The 17,237-nt window shown below is 39.7% G+C and overlaps 1 protein-coding gene across 2 annotated transcripts in view; it reads right to left on the reverse strand.

Moving 5' to 3' along the window:
• abcc3 (ATP-binding cassette, sub-family C (CFTR/MRP), member 3) overlaps nt 1–17,237 on the reverse strand; it is a 43,703-nt gene that overhangs the window by 22,622 nt on the left and 3,844 nt on the right. The window contains exons 1-7 of one of the 2 annotated variants that reach the window (XM_053413483.1): nt 10,078–10,140; nt 9,690–9,866; nt 8,236–8,361; nt 6,045–6,182; nt 3,048–3,173; nt 2,758–2,819; nt 668–799 (exon numbers count right to left, since the gene is read on the reverse strand). In XM_053413483.1, the coding sequence (XP_053269458.1) occupies nt 668–799; nt 2,758–2,819; nt 3,048–3,173; nt 6,045–6,182; nt 8,236–8,361; nt 9,690–9,866; nt 10,078–10,125 (809 nt within the window). In that variant the 5' untranslated portion in view covers nt 10,126–10,140. Of the gene's footprint in view, nt 1–667; nt 800–2,757; nt 2,820–3,047; nt 3,174–6,044; nt 6,183–8,235; nt 8,362–9,689; nt 9,867–10,077; nt 10,141–17,237 lie in introns of those variants that run through there. The other variant, XM_053413484.1, reaches the window with a different exon arrangement.

Consider the following 17,237-nt stretch of genomic DNA (forward strand, 5'->3'; position numbering starts at 1 on the left):
TCTCAAGAGTCTGGTTTCTCAAGTTTCTTTCGGACAGCCCCTGAACTTCAGAGTCTCCTGAGTTTCTCCTCCCTGCCCCCTGGTAAAATCTCTGCATGACTTCTGAGTGAACCCATGCGAGAATATGGCAGGATAGGGGTTAGGCGCGTGAATGACAATTCTAACGAGTGATGGATGTCAATGTGATCTCTTGTGTCCTGCCAGTGGATTCAGCGCCACCCCTCACCTGAACACACCAAACACTTTCAGAAGGTGTGAATGCTCCTGACCAGAAAATCGCCCTCTACTTTCTTCACATTTAAATGGAGAACTAAAAAGAAAAGTGCTGACCCAATGGCCCGGACGTATACGTCTGAAAATGGCTACACTGTATAATACTTAATAATAAATTACATTTTTAAGCTTCATCATATGTCAGTAATATTCTTGGAAGAAGACAGCCTTGATTAGAGACATATTGTGTTGGATCAATCTTATTTACTGACCAGCTGTGCATTTTAGTTTGTCTAGGTAACAACAGCTCCATAGTTTCCAGCTTTAACCGGATATTCCCAATAACCTGCTGTTTGTATTCCACAAACTGTGAAATCAGGTAAACATTTGATTGTATGTGGATGAAACAAACATTTAACTTGAACTGTGCTTTGCAGAAACATGGCAAACATACCTCTTGGCTTTGGCCAGCTCCTTCTCCCACTCTCTGAGGAGATTAGGGACCATCACCTTGGAGCTGTCGCGCTTGTTCAGAGACCACAGGTCTTTGGCCTCTAGGGGCATTTTGTAGCCTTTAATAGCCATACTGAGAGAGAGAGAGAGAGAGAGAGAGAGAGAGAGAGAGAGAGAGAGAGAGAGAGAGAGAGAGAGAGAGAGAGAGAGAGAGAGAGAGAGAGAGAGAGAGAGAGAATACCAGTTTAACTCAATCTTGTACATCGGGCAATTTAAACAGACAAGTATGTAAACAAATGAAACCATATTCAAATGGTTTTGAGCCTCCATCCTTTTGCCTTCCAAATATTTTCCAACATATTTTTCCTTTCCATGTGAGTTTGATATATTTCATGAAACCCTTTTATCCCGGGGACAACTTAATAAGAATTGCTTTCCACAAAAGACGCTTAATGGAGTTTCCTGTATTTGCTAATCATCATCATGTACTGTTGGATCAGATTCCACCGGAAATGATCTTGATCTATTTTACAGCACATGGGGAGATTAGCTTACGGAACCAATTGTAGGAAGCCACTCTACTTATCAGACAAAGAGCAATGTCTTCTTTGTTGCAGGAGTCAAAAATAATTAAAAAATCCATATTAGAAGAACTGTTGGTGTGAGGCAGAAGCTACAGGTCATTGTAAACATGCACTGGCTTGTTTTCTCTTATTGAAAAAGAAATACTGTAAATCCACAATCATTCTCTATGTTGATTTTGAAAAATGTTACTAGAGCAGTGAAACTAAAATGTTCCGATATAACCTGGCACATATTGTAGGGAGTTGCTGTTCAATAATAAATACAAAGTAAAATTGCGAAATAATAAAAAAAAACGAAGAAGTTTACTGCATTGTTATTCATTGTTGCGTTTTAATTGAAATATTTTATTATTATATTTCAGCATTTTATAACGTCCCCTTCAAACAGTCAGATTATTATTTATATATTTAATAATGTCGCTTTTTATGTTGCCTCTTCTTCATTGACATAGCTTTTGTCATTAGTCTCCATCCCTTCACCTTTCAGCCAAATCACATAGATCCCAGCCTTCTACCAGACTTGCACCTAGATTTAGCCGGTTAGCTCCCTTTAGCTTAAGCAGTGTCAAATTGTTTGGTTTGTTTGTTAACCCGCTATTAAAGTATGTCTGCCGTTACTGGGTGGTTAGCTCTAAGACCAAGCACCATGTAATAACATCCTTAAGTCAGAAAGAAGGCTGTTTTTCCAGTTCCTCTCCTGTTCGTGAATCAACCAGTTAGACTTGTTGTAGTGCACACACACACACACACACACACACACACACACACACACACACACACACACACACACACACACACACACACACACACACACACACACACACACACACACACACACACACACACACACACACACACACACACACACACACACACACTTTAGCTTAAAAGGTTCGGTTTGAAATATTTAGGTGAAAGGGATCTATTGACAGAAACTGAATCTAAAATTATTGTAGTTATGTTTCACTAGTGTGACATTTTTTCGAATTGTTGTTTTTCTTTACCCTAGAATTAGCCCTTTACATGTAAACACTGTATATTTTTTCTGGAGCGGGTCTTCTCTGCAGAGGCCTCCATGTTTTTCACACTGTCTCTTTACTTTAAAAGAATAAAAGCTTAATACCTTGCCTGACTAATAAGACGCTAGGTAGGCAGCAGTGGTTCTAGCTGGGTAATTCAGAATTTCTTTGGCATATGTTGATACTCTAGCTAACCTGCTGTTGGCTTAAGCATATATTGTGTATAAAATGGGATGACTTGACGGTTCCCTAATAAGGAGACTAAAGCATCTCAAATGGTGATGACTGCCCAAATAACGTCCATAAAATAATACAATTTTATGAAGTGACATTAAACAAGGGTGTTTTGGAAGAAACTGAAATTTGAATATAATCAATCATTTTCATTATGTGTTTTTTTATTTAATATTAAAATGACTGAGGCTCCATAGATAGATACAATAAATCTAGGTCAGTTGAAGTTGGGTGCTGGAGCCGTTCAAACCCACCTTGTGAACCACCAAAATGTCATGGAGGAGAGAAAACCTGCTGTGGCTTCAGGGCAGGGGTTCTGAGAAGAAATGGAGAAATATGCATGAAAATAAGCCAGTTATTATACAGGGATAAGGAGAACATGCATCTATAGGCAGCAAGTACAACCACATTCTCTGTGTAGAAATAAGTGTGTGATCTACTGTAACAGGCATTGAGTGGCCCCAGAGTACACATATCTGCTAGTAGCATACAGACAGACATTTTATGGTTTTTGAGAGGTAATGCAGCAGGATGTATAACTCACAGGGTCTGTGACGACACTGGAGAAGAGAGGAGGTTTCTCATTGAAGCAGCAGAGGATGAACTCGCACAGCGCCAGACTGAAGTACAAGTAGAACGTGGTGAATCGCAGCTTGTCTTGCACCTCACTCTGAAAAGTAAAACAAGGACACACACACACACAAATTCTGGTAAACAGCTTGGTAATCTTCCACAAAAAAAAAATCATATCACATCCTTTGAACACAAAATCAAATCAATGATCATGTTAAACTTGAAATTTAGTGCTGTGAATATCCAAATTCAAACTATGGACTCATCTCTTACACCCTTTAAATGGGCTCTATTGTACCAATCATGAACATGTTTCAAAGCGATTGTACATGGTCTGTTTATTAATAATGGGTGGGGGGTTGATCTCAAAATCCAATAAAGCATCCCTTTCCCTTTCATGCACCTTTGTAGGTTGCCAGTACAATGGTAGATTTGCCAGATGTTTTTCTGCAAAGCAAAATCATAAGTCGGCATGCTTCCATGCTCACAACGAAAATAAATTGTTGATATTTAACAAGTAATGCATCAATGATCACCAGTTTTGTAGCATGCTAAAATGTCACACAATGTGTTTCTAAAAACAAGCTAGTGCTGAAGCTGATGGCAATCTCTTTAGTTTTGTAGGTATTTCGTGATAAATCCAAATAATTGGACCGAGCAATTTGATGTGATGCTGGTGCAAGATGAAAAATCAGGTCATCAATTTCTTTACAAAAGGTCCCTGTGCCAAATTGGATGTCTAAAACAAAACTTCCAACAAGAGGAAAAAATTATAAGTAGCAATGCAGCCTGCATGTCATTAGGAGTGAGTTTCTGGCTTCAGGTCTGTCAGAACCTTACAAAGCTTCTAATCATGCAAATGTCCTAAAGATCCATTTCCATGTGTTCACATACTGTCATCACTCACTTTTCTTCCTTCCCAAAGTGAACACAAACCTCAAAATCAGTCAAACACAATTACAAATAAACGTGTCAACATGGAGCATGCATATTTGCTTCACTCTTTCTTTAGCGTGTGGACCTATTTTCTGGATCAACCTGATTATAGCAGCCAAGGGCTACAGTAGCCTGGGCTGACCCCAATGCTAGGCTGCTTGTGTAACAGTGAGGTGTGAAATGATTCTGCAAACGCCTTGCAAGCACCTACTTAAAACTTTTTCAAATCTGATCAAACCTCTTACACACCCCATCAAATTTACATTGACTCTATGGATAAACAGACATTCCCCTCATAATAGGAATTGCATTGGGACTGGTCGTTTGATATAGATGTGGCATTTTAGCGAACTGACAGGATGTGTAACGTACACCACACCTACATGTGCATGTAATCTCATACACACGCACCCTTACACCTAACACATAGTGCAGCGCTGCATTTAACACCTACACGCCTGACCTCGAAAATAGTTTTACATATGACCATCACCATGTAGAGGTTTAAGCAAACTTTTAATTATTTATCAACTCTTCACATATAAATGAAGTGTGTGTGTGTGTGTGTGTGTGAAAGAGAAACATGATATATTAATATGCTCATATGGTGTTGCTGGAGAGACTCTTGTTTTCCAGTGCACTGCATAAAGTCACCAATCATGAGCTCCAGGATCCAGAAACGGTGCCATAATGTGATGACTCGGCTTCACACATTTGTCAGCGTTTCCTGCATTACAATTCTACAGATTCAGAGTAAAGTAGAAAAAGAATACCAAAAAATTACTTGAGGTAAATTGGAAAAAAATGTTTTGCTCCAACCTTTGTAGTAGAAATGTTAAGAAATGGGTCACTAATCACATTACTCACAGAGGAAAGGGGGATTTATTTGGGATTCTACTAATTCCAGCAGATTATAGCTCTGTGGTTCTGCGAGCAAGATTTCACACAGCAGCTAGCCACATAATCACCTGTGTCAATGCTGTTTTTTGAGTATATATGATATTAACAACTCTACTGTATCAATCCCCATGCATATGATCATCAGATTCACTATGTGTCTGCCTCTGATATACATGTTTTGTTTTCGTCCGTTTCCCATGTGCTCCTGTCTGCTTGTGTATCTGTTCTCCAGTGTGACACTACTGACTGGCTCGTCTCGCTGCCTGCAGCGTTTGTTTGGTGTCTGCGCAGCACTAGAGGTGATATAAGTCTGCTTAGAACAGGCCTGCTATTCCCTCTTTGCTTTCTGCTTAGTGGTGCCCTGGACCGACCCTTACAAAGCATCCGAGCTCCAAGGAAACTCCTTAAGGGCGGCGCATGCTTCTGCAACTGCGTCGGCGGCGTTTCACGTAGCTGTGTCGCAGGATTCTCAGTCATTCATACTTCCCCAACCTTCCCTAGGCGCTGCGCATCTTATAAAGCAATTCCCCACCAGAACACTAGGCGGAGTAATGTTTTTTGTCGAAGACGACCTTAGAGACGCCTTCTTTCTTCTTCGTCAATTGTTTATTTACATAGCCACTGCGGCTCCTCGTAGCCTTTTTCTGGCGGACAAATCCGCCAGTCAGTGACGGGTTATACAAGCGATCATACTATCGGATCTCTTCTGCCAAGTGCTCTTCTATTTGGTCCATATTCGTTCTTTTAAATCTTCCGTGATTTCTGCCAGTATTATGGGACATGAAACCGGTAACTAGACTCTGGACGGGATGTAGTAGGCAGACCAATCACAAGCCTTGCGGGCTGCGACAGGCTTGCGTCGCTTTGTCGTATAGTTAGAAAAATTGGGCGACGCACGCAAGCACGTAAGAAGAGATACATAAGCACGTAAGGGGCCCGGAAGGGCTCTTGCGCTTGCGGGCCCGTGAAAACGCAGAAGCATGCACCGGCCTTTAGACAAGCTAGATGGGGGAGGGTAGACTTAAATATGGGATAAGAATCTTGGCAAGAGGGTTAGGAAGGGGAGATTAAAGGGGAAACAAGATGGAATGAGACATGTAAAAGGCAACAGAAATGATGTGTGTGTGCTTACCTGGCTGGAGGCCTGTAGGATCTTGGAGCGGAAAGGCACAATGGCACACAACACAGACAGGAACCAGAAGATGAAGAGGACCCCCGAGGACTGAACCCCACGTAACCTCTCAAACTGGATCAGAAACGTGGCCAGAAGCTGAGAGAGAGAGAGAGAGGGGGGGGGATATTAAGGGAGATTCCGTGTTAGATTAACAAAGAGAGGATCACTGAGGGCATGCGAGGTAAAACGTGTTCTGACTGGGTCAGTATTTCATGCTGACTGTTCTTCCATCAAGTGCTGCTGGCTTTACTGTATCCTGACATAGCCTCTATTAATACTATACACTGCTCAAATACACTGTTCTACGGATGCATTTACATGAGCACCAGTATCCCGGTTATTTTCGGGTTTTTGAAGTATCCCGTTGATTTTTATTTAAGCATGTAAAGCATAAGTTGCTAAGTTAACGGTGACGATAATGTTGTCATTGTGTTGAGTGAATGTCGTCAGTTGAAAAATAAAATCTTCATCAGGTGATCTGGGCTGCTGACTGAGCTCAGAGTGACCTAGAGGTCCTTCGCACTAAAGCTGCTGGACCTGAGACGTCTGGTTTTGTTTTTTTAAACAGACTGAGCAGACTTATTTGGTATTTAGATCTTCATCTCTAAAAATCGAAATAAATGTCCGAAATCGTTGCAGTTTGTGAGCAGGATAAATGTGAATGTTGTTCAATGCCACGACTTTCATATTAGAGAAGCTGTCTTGTGACCAGCTGGAGACAGAGGACCTGGACCTCCCAACTGCTTCACTGGCTCACAGAGTGCAGACTATGGTAGTTCAGGTATGACTGTGTGCAACCGTGTGAGAGTTAGTCGGGCTTCCTGAAAAAGGAAGTGTTCCTTTCAGGAAACCTTCCCAATCTAAACAGAGCGTCTTATCTTCGCTTCACTTCTGTTGGTTATCGAGCTTCACTGTTGGGGGGTGGGAGGGGGGTGGGATGAGGGTTACGTGTGCACAGTTTAGCCGAGGAAGACTGTTTTCTTATTCGCCTATTGAGGGGAGAAAGTTTCTCTGTGCTGACCTCAAATCTCAGTTCAACTAGAGAACGTATGAGACCGCTCTCTGTGACACCAGAGCTAGTTTGGAGGCTGTCACGGTCCAGTTTAAAATGCGCTCAACTCTGATGAGCAAACTTGAAGCCTCCAGCTCACACAGAGAAAAATATCTAAGGAAACTTCGTGCAATCCAAATACTTAAAAGCAATTAATTTTTTTTAACCAAACAAACACAAAATCCGTGTCATTTTACATATTGCAAATCATCTCTGTAATGTGATCTAATGGTGAAAAATATTTAGACAATCTTTTGTAGGTGCTCAAACACTTAAGCAAACATGCTTTATAGAAGCATTTCATCTTATTTATTTTTTTCTACATTGTTTGATTATTATTCAGAGTTTCTCCAAAGGAAAAGATACCTGACCGACTAATAGTGTTGGAATATTTTTACAGATTTAGTGAGACTCGTTTTTAGACTGTTTTCTATGATAATAACCACAGTGTGCTCTGAAACAGCCTGGATTTGCATATGAAAATATGTTCTTCTTTATTTCCCTATATAAAATCAACATAGTGTGCCAATGTTGCATATTTGAATGCCTCCATAAAATAAATTGTGTATCCCTTTGTTTGTCTCTCTGTCAGTTAGCTAGATAACTCAAGACTACATTACATTAATTAATTAATCCCACATACATGCGCAGACACACTCATGCAAATGGGGGAAATTTGTCCTCTGCTTTTGACCCATCTGGTGAACACAGCAGGACACACAGAGCAGTGGGCAGCCATGCACATGGATTATCATAAAACTTGGCATTAGGATGTGGTATGGGTCAGGAAAGAAACAGTTAACTTTAGGTGCAGACAAGAATTAATGGGGTGAATACAAGCTTTGGGGAAAGTATTAACAGACAGGAGACTGAGTCGGTTAGGTCATAAATGTCAGTTTCAATGTATTGCCCAGAACTTTTAATGAGTGCAATTTGGTGCAAGTATGAAAGGTTAAGCAAGTTAAACATAAACAGCTCTTTAAACAAAAGAATTGAGTATTAGATTACCCCAGAGTGACATGCCCTCTGAAAACAACGAACGAGATGAAAGATGAATTATATGGAACAGTTCCTCAGATGGACATATTATATCCTCACCATGGTCATGCCAAGAACCAGCGGGGTGACAAAGTAGATGGGCGGTCGGACGTCCCCCAGCCCCATTTCGTGGAATGTGTAGAAGAGATCTGTCCAACACACTATCCATAACAACAAGCCAAACACCTGAGAGCGAAAAGAGAGAAAAGAAAACAGACATTAAATATTGTAAAAAGAGAGGCTGCTTACCCACTAAACACAACACTGGTAGAGTGTTTTTGGCCAGTCTGTTTTCATTGTCGACCAAGTGGATGAATTATGAGAACACCTGAAGTAAAGTACTGTTCCAACCAACAGATACATCAGTCGAACCTTACTTTCATAAATAATGACATATTATGTTTTCAGTCATCTGGTGTAAGAGGGCTAGTAAAAACAGTATGGACAGTTTGCTGGTAATGCGTTGATATATGTATGAAGGTAAATGTGGTGTAGTGCCTGGGCCAATACTGGGCTCATATTATATGTTTAAGATATTGTGAAGTTTACTAGTTGTGTGCAGATATTCTCGAGATATGTGAATATACTTTTGGAGGACATGGAAAAGGCACTGTTCAAACTTAAGAGGTTGTAATATTAATGAATATGAATTAAGTGGTATTTATGTTTTTGAGAAATTGATAAAAAGGAGTATAATATTGCAGTATCAACAGAGATGTGGGAGGACTGATGTCAAGGTTTTGGTTGTAATTATAAGCTTTTTTTAGTTGCACTCTTAGCACTTTATGCAACAGCGTTTGAAATAAGTTCCAGGGTAATCTTTGGTGATTGGTGAGGTACCCCTAATCAAAATGTTATATTCTTAGAGAGTTAATCCGTACAATATGCTTTTACTATATTTGAGTCAAGCATTTCGGGTGTTTTGTGCTTTGTTTCAAGGGGGTCTCTCTTTTGATCTCTCTCGTCTTGGTCCAAATCCAGCTTTTCAATCCTAACAACATAACACAACAAAAAACTACATGTTGGCTTATAAAGGGAGTTTGTTGAAATTATTTCAAATATGCATAAATATCACGTATACGGTGGATTCATGGCAGTTTACCACCTCAAGCTTCTTTTATTTACGATAAGACAATAATCACATATTACCTGAGGATATGGAGGGGCTGTTTTCTTCCCCATGTTTATATTCGGCTTCTTTTTGTATTAAAATGCAAAATCTTACCTTACATTTATATTTATTGTTACTGTCTTGGTAAATATATCTATAACAGAACCAAATATCCCCCTAGGCATTAATAACAAATTTTGTATTGTGATCTTAATGAGTAAAGTAAATGTGTGACTGTCAGTCTTTGTTTGACTATGTGCGGGCTTTGATGAGTACAAATGTCTTAAAAGGTGGCTGAAGGTTTAGCAGAGAATCATTCAATATTTTGTGTTCACGGTGGTGTTAGAAACTGAAGTGCAGGAAAGAAAAAATGAAATAAGGAAAAGATAAAGCTCCCTCTCACCGTTTTGAACCGGTTCATAATGGACATCATGATGTAGCCCCTGTTGTTCCTCTTGAGATAGAAGAGGTAGAACGGGCACACGAACCACAGGTAGATGCACGGCAGCCATGATAAGACAGACAGCTGGAAACACTCTGTGAGGTCGGGCCGCTCTGTGTGGAACGTCTGATTGGCTTCCTGCAGAGACACACACGATACGGGGAGCAGCGCTTTAGTTTACAGACCAACATTTGTTATCAGGCAACACCAAACAATGCTATCTGAACCACTCCCACTGATCGAGAGGGACAACACTGTCTAAACAGTAACAGTGCACACATGTGCCAACCCTTCTCCACCACCCACACACACACAAACAATTTCAACACAGCAGATGTTTGCCTTGTACCGAAATCTGTAAGTCGCTTGTCTCTATAGTCATTGGGACAGGATACATGATGGGAAATCCATTTTCTCACATATTAGATACTCGGCTTACACGTCAGTCCAGGATCACAACTTTCTGAGAGGCAACAACAAAGAGGGAAGTTAAGGGTCAGAGCAGCAGTGGCCTGACAAAAGCTCTCCTGGCCATATTATAGTAACTCACTAAAAACATTACTTTGGTTTTTATAAACTGAACTGTTCAGAAGCTGGTTCTGTTTAGATAAATACTGTATACACACAAAATACCACTTTCCTTTTTTACTGCATACCGAGCGTCAAGCTGGGACTCTTCCCAAGTGATTCAGATTAAAGGGGCTGCAAGTTAAAGCCAAAAATTATATCACCAGAAAAAGAAAAAAAAATCTATTTATATTGTGATAACTACTATTAAATAAAATAGCAAGAAATACAAAAGAATTCTGGATATTGTTTCAATGCCAACCCATAGATTAAAAACTCTGTTGTTCTGTCAGCTCCGTTGTTACTGCAGATATCTCAAAATGTCGAAATAAAACATGAGTGGTGGTCTACTTTTATCTACACCTGCAGCGCACTGCAGACACAAGTGAGCAGTCACAGCAGAATAGCCAACGTGTGCACCCGAGAAGCTCATGGGGGAAAAAAATTGTACTGTTCTGGATTGAATGAGCGTCACGATGCTGCCAGTGTGTGATTTTACAGTGTTTTACGGTTCTTAAGGATGTTTGGACATGAATCATTTGCCATCATCTACAGTTCCTAACAGTTGATTCGATCCCCAGAGAAACATCAGATGGGCTGCGGGCCCAAAACCAGACAAAGCCAGACAAAAATTAACTGAATTGGGACATTTTAAAAAATTTTCCTCAGTTACCCTACAATATTCCAACCTACGGGAATCAAACAGTTAGCGCCACGTGGTTTCCTCGGTAAGGTACCACAGTGCCAAGGATTAGTCAATGGATAGCCTATTACAGGACGAGGAGTTTCTGCAGCAGAATTTATGAGTTATGTGAGATTTCTAACTCTATGACAATATTTATGTACTTGAAACAGTTCACACTCCTCTGGAAAATAGCCAGTAAAGCATTTAAAAGAAGAAAAAAAACTTCTGTAAGACAAACTACGCTCAATGTTATATGAAAACAATAGGATTCATTCATTTTGCTGATGAGGAACAATAACTGACCACTAAGGAGGACATCCAGAGGAGAAAGGTAAACATGAATGACTGTGATCATGCAGCCCTCACACCGTGGTTATTGTGCTATCGTTTACTAACACAGTTGAAGGCCCACCCATAGATAGAATCAAGATAAATACAGCTGGTGCTCTCCAGCCAGTGTCCATACATCACAACCCCCACCTGCTAAAATGTGTGTGTACGGCTTAGTGTGTGTGTGTGTGGATATATGGACTCTAGTAACTCATGTAAATAGTAGTAAAGCAAGGCTTCATGTGTATCAGCCAGACATGAAAGTGGTGCTACTCTTCACATCTGCCTCTCAGTCGAAACAATCCAAGCAGTAACACAATGAGAAAGCATTTACATCTCAAATATATCCATTCAGGTTAATACTGGCACAATCCTGCACCTACACAATATTTGTGCCCTCTCCATCATTGTTACGGTGTTTATTTTAGAAGTAATGGCCTCTGCACTGTTTGCATTGCAAATTGGTGAAGGCACAACTTACACGCCCTTCATTTCATTACTTCTCGTTCCACAGGTCACTCTGGACAGCAGGAGAGCAGCTGATAGCAAGTTATTTGTGTATGCGTTTAACGCATAAAGCAGATTGAAGAAAAGTAAATGTCAAATTTAAACGCATTCAGGTATCTGCACTGCACACTCGGGAAATGTCAGTGAGTAAATAAATTGTTTAACGACTTACCCTACAGCACAAAGGCTGGCTCTCTTCACATTCATTCTTAACATGAGGAGAAAGGCACTGGTTTAAATGAGTTTTCTTCTATGGTGGCTCATCTTTCACTTCCATGTGACCATATAAGACTATGGTATGTTTGACACATTTGTCACACTTTGGTGTTTTCACTTTGAGAACCCACTAAAGAAAACTATAACAAAAAATGTATTGACTTTAGGTTCCCTTAATATCCCTGATTTTATTTTTTAAACCCATGACGTTTTCTTTTAAGAAATCAGCCAGAATGTTGGAAAAAACTGATGTGTTAAACTTCCCGAATCAGCAGTTAGACAATAAAGATATGCACTCGTGCTCTAAAAATGACTCCGCAGGAAATAAAATAAACCCCTGTGAAATAGACATATTGGCTTTTTGCCATTTTTAAAATAGCCTCCGATAGTGACAATACTGCACATCACTGACACCTGATGTAACTGCTAATGAGTAGTTTTGATACATTATTCTTCGCACATTAAGGCATATATCTACTGAAAGAGTGAGAAACATAAATCTAATGGTCAAGGGAGTGCGGTGCACACGATGCACTCCTCATCTCATCTAACACAGAGGGAGTTCCCATCCAGTGTGAAACTGAACCTTATGTAACTCCACACATGCAGGAGGCTGCAGAGCCCACACTAACTGCAGAATACCGTGCCTTTATTCCATTTCACACACTTTCAAGGCATCACAACACTTAAGACCAGAAACCTGAAACTTAGAAAAAAAATCTGATTAAGGGGGAGAGGTGCTTTGCAGTAACAGCCAGTAGAGATGGGAGGATTTCTTCACTTAAATAAAAGGGGGAAAATAAAAAAACTGAAAGGACTCAACTATGACAAGGAGCAGACAGCACTGACCTACAGGTCTGGAATTTTACTCCTCTCTGAAAATATTCTTAACTCCAATATAAAAATCAAATTCTAAACAAAATGGACATTGTTGATTGTGAAAATGACTGTCAATGATGAGAAGCAGCACTATTGTGAGTGTCTGCCTGGGCTGCTGCAGTAAGTTCACTACATGATAGGCGGGAGTCACTTTCACTGATTGGGAATAAAATGTAGGTCAAGCTGCAGCAAGAAATCCATCAACAGATGTACAATAATGGCAGAGAGTTCACAAATCAACTCATTCACAGAGAGTGATTTATACTCGGAGCAAATGAAAAACTCTACTAGGAAATTCCAAACCTCTGAATAAGCAGTAAGCCTTGCATGTAACTAGCAACGTGCAGGCTCATCTCAAATGTATGCAACCTGATAAACATGGCCTGATGTGGGCAACTAAACCCAGAGAGTCAAGGCTCTATCTTATTTAACAAATACAGATGTTGAATATAAATACTCAAACAAGTAAAGTATTTCCTGTTGTAGTGGTTTGCTCTCTTATCAAAATGTCTTTTAGGCAACACTACTCATCATAACTCTTGCACAGCACCTACTTATTATCACAGGGAGGTTTACCAGCCACATGGATAGACAAATCACCTGGAGACACTGGAACATATGTAGACAGTTAACATGCCATCTCAGAACCCATCATCTGACGACAAATTAGCCTTTGGGGGCGACAATATTTTGGGGCTCACATTTAAAGTAATACTGAGGTTCACTGTTGGAAAACTTGAATGTGAAGCAACGGCAGGATGTGCTCAATTTTTATTAAATGGGCTTTATTTATATTGAACTTTTCTAGTCTAAAAGACCAATAGTCCCCCGCCGCAATGGTGGAGCTGATCCGAGAAATAAAAGACATTAAGATGTCATACACGTAAACGATGCAACATGTTCTGACTGAATTGATTTGTGCAAGGCTTTAAAGGTGAGGTCACATTGCTTCTTCCACAATTCCATTTTGATGCCCAGACAACAGACAAATGCAAGCATGCATGGTGTTTTACCTGAGCCAGAGGTATTACACTTCTTAATGTCATGTCTGATAAATACAATGAACACTTTAAATATATACATATTCTCTGCTTAGCTTAGCCTTATTATATATTAGAGACACTATGTGAATCTGGCTTTAGGTTTTAATCATAAGCACTTAACTACTGTTGATTAGAACACTAAATATCATGTGATAAAACATTGAAAATAAAACTGAAACAGCTAGGATACAGTGTCTGCAGTGGAATATATAAATCTCTACAAGCGTCTGCAGTGAAATCCACAACATGCTACCCATAATCAGTTCAAATCACTCAACATGCTCCCAGAAGTCTCACAGGTGGTGCAGGGGCGACAGACTCAACTTAGGGTGTTTAGTGTATTGAGACGTTTAAGAAAATCAATTGCAGCAGGCTGTCCATCTGTTCTCTGTCAGACTGAGAAGCTGACGACGGGTGGCATGAATGAAGGGCCAACAACAGTAAAGAGTGCAAAAGGAAAAGAATTGCTGCTGGCTATGTTTGCCTAAACTCTGACATAGAAAACATGTGTCTTATTATGCTATAAATGCATCCGTTTTCTCCATAGATGACCTGATACAACCGATTTCCTTATGCAGAGTGAAGGAAAGACATTCCTTTTTGTAGTGGACAAATAGGAATGATGATTTAGGGTTCTTTGCTTTCTTAAAGATAATAAATCCCAGACTACCCACGAAGTAACTATACACAGATTTAAAGGGTTTGAACTTACAAATTCCTAAAATCGAATTGACATTTTGTTGGCCAAATGAACTTTTAAAGAAACGTTTGATCACAAGGCCGAGGTCCTGACACTCAATTTGTGTTTTTTTGCTGCTTCAGCAGTCTTTCAGATCAGGATATAACCAAAAAAATGGGGATTTCCTGTGAAATGTAGCATTGTAGTGCAGTGTTTGAAGTAGGATTGGCTGACTGTAGTTAAAAATGCACCCATTATTACTTCCCTAGCTAATATACTCTATCCAAGGAAGGCAACAAACATTATATAACACAATAGGGGCTTATCAAATACACTCGATGTATCACGGCTTGTACCACGTACGAAATTAGTATATCGGTACCATATATAAATATATACCGTAGTATAAATTGTCGCGTGAATGTTTTAAGCCGTCATCACGAAATTCTCTTTGAGTTTCTCTTCTCTCACCTCATCCCCCTCTCACAGCAGACTGCCCACTCCCCCGCCCATCCAGAAAACTCTCCTGTCTGCATGTTTGTATCAAAAGAGGAGGGAAGAGACTCATCGAGCAGGGAGAGAGAGACAGAAAGAAGAGTCCAAGCGAGTTAACGATTATTGACAGTTTGTTCATATTCTTTGTGAACGCTGAACCGAACTAATCAGTTTACAAATGATGAACGTGAGGTGGGAGTGGAAAACGAACAGAAAACAAACACGAGGCTTGAGCATACAGCTGAGTGATGACAACTACCTAAAACAACTATCTTTGGGAACCATTTATTCCTCTTCTTTGACTTTGAAGTTTGGTTCATGTGCCGTCCCAGCCACCAGGAAGCAGTGATTGTAAGACATTGCGATTATAGGGAGAGTTCTCAGAAAAATACAAATTCAATCAGTATCATTAAACTCCTAAAATTCATCACAATGCCCATTGTATCACTACACTATATTATACTGTCATTATCAGTGACCAATAGTAAGATTTGTCATTTATGGCATGAAAAGCCTTGTAGCAGCATATCTCTGCATTACACCAATTCCATCTTGTTACAGATAGCAAACCTTAACAATCATAAACTAACTGGTGGGAAATTCAGGACCTTCCCACCAAACGTGCCTTGTCACCATTATTTGACTTCTTTCATTTCAGCTTGAACTCCCCCCTACAGTATCATAACCCAAACTGAGGAAGAAAAACTATTGCAGACACAAGCAACAGTGTATCCATGACTCAATCTGTGAAAAAACTCTTCTTCCTGCCTGGCTGTGCCTTCTTTCAACACACAAGTGTAATCCAAGCTGCTGTTGACAGACTGAATTGTTTTTATCTAATGCTGATGATAAACAGGCTTTAGATTAGCCTGTTAATGTTGGCCCTTATGTTTCACACATTCTGTCTGCCTCTGCTACACCTCAGCTTTTTGTAATTAGAGAACATGGTCAATACATGAGTGATAACCATTGTATCAAATGTCTTAATTGCAGTTTCAACAACGTGCAAACTATGTCAAAAACAGGCTAGCATTGAAAAGCTGTGAGCGAAGTGCCTCACGACAAAACCAACACTTAACAGGAAAGACACATTTTCAAATATTACATGGCAAAGGACACAGGGCCAAACCAAGTATCATCATCATTATTATCAATATATTTTGGCAATCTCAGTCCAATTAAAATAGTTTGCATAGTGAATTAGAGGACATTTGCACAGTTTCCAGGGAGTTGTAGAAGTTTCCTATTTTTAGGATATTTTCAAATTTCAAGTCTGTCAAGTGTTCATGAACCTAGTTTTGGATCTCCTAATAACTCAATAATTGTTTTAAACAGAAAACAATTTCCACAATAACAAGTCTAAACGTATGAAATTTATATTGTATAAAAGTGCATATTTTTTTTGGTCAGCTCTTATCTGCACAATCAGTGATACGTAGCTGACATTTGCAGCGCCGAAAACGAGGGAAAACCACGCACAGAAACACACACACACACACTTTAAATTGACACTGAATCAAAGGTTATATCATATATTATATAATAATTGAAATTGAAATTGATTGTAGACATCTATAATGAGAAGCCACACACACAAATGACAAAAGTAGTTTGAATCTTACTATGTAATTACAGATGTCGAAAATTGTGGCTTTGAGTAGTTAAAACAGAATCAAATAATGGTTTGACTATATAAAATTATGTAAAATATATATTAAATAAATCCTCTTACAAGTCACACTGGAAGTACAAATTGTCAAAAGGATGTTGTTGATATTGATAAGTTAATTGTGGATGTTAAAAACTTGGTCAAGAAAAGTTACATTGGCTAGTCCTGCGGAATGTGTGTCTACAGCTGCTTTCAAACACGCACTGGAGTCCGCTGAATCCTCCTTATTTTCTCCTGAGGGGGTGCATGTGTGAAGACTTATGTCAAATTGAGACACTCTAAGGACTTTATTTGTCTGGGCTCCTCGTATAAAGTCAGTAGAAATCCAGGAGGACAGGTCTATATGTGAACACAGCGGGGAGATTCACCTCGAGTTTAAGTGGGGGGTTGATGACGCTTCTAGTGGACAGAGCTGCACGTATTTGTGTCTGTGTGACCG

This window comes from Pleuronectes platessa, chromosome 21 (genome assembly GCF_947347685.1).
Source record: "Pleuronectes platessa chromosome 21, fPlePla1.1, whole genome shotgun sequence".
NCBI lineage: Eukaryota > Metazoa > Chordata > Actinopteri > Pleuronectiformes > Pleuronectidae > Pleuronectes > Pleuronectes platessa.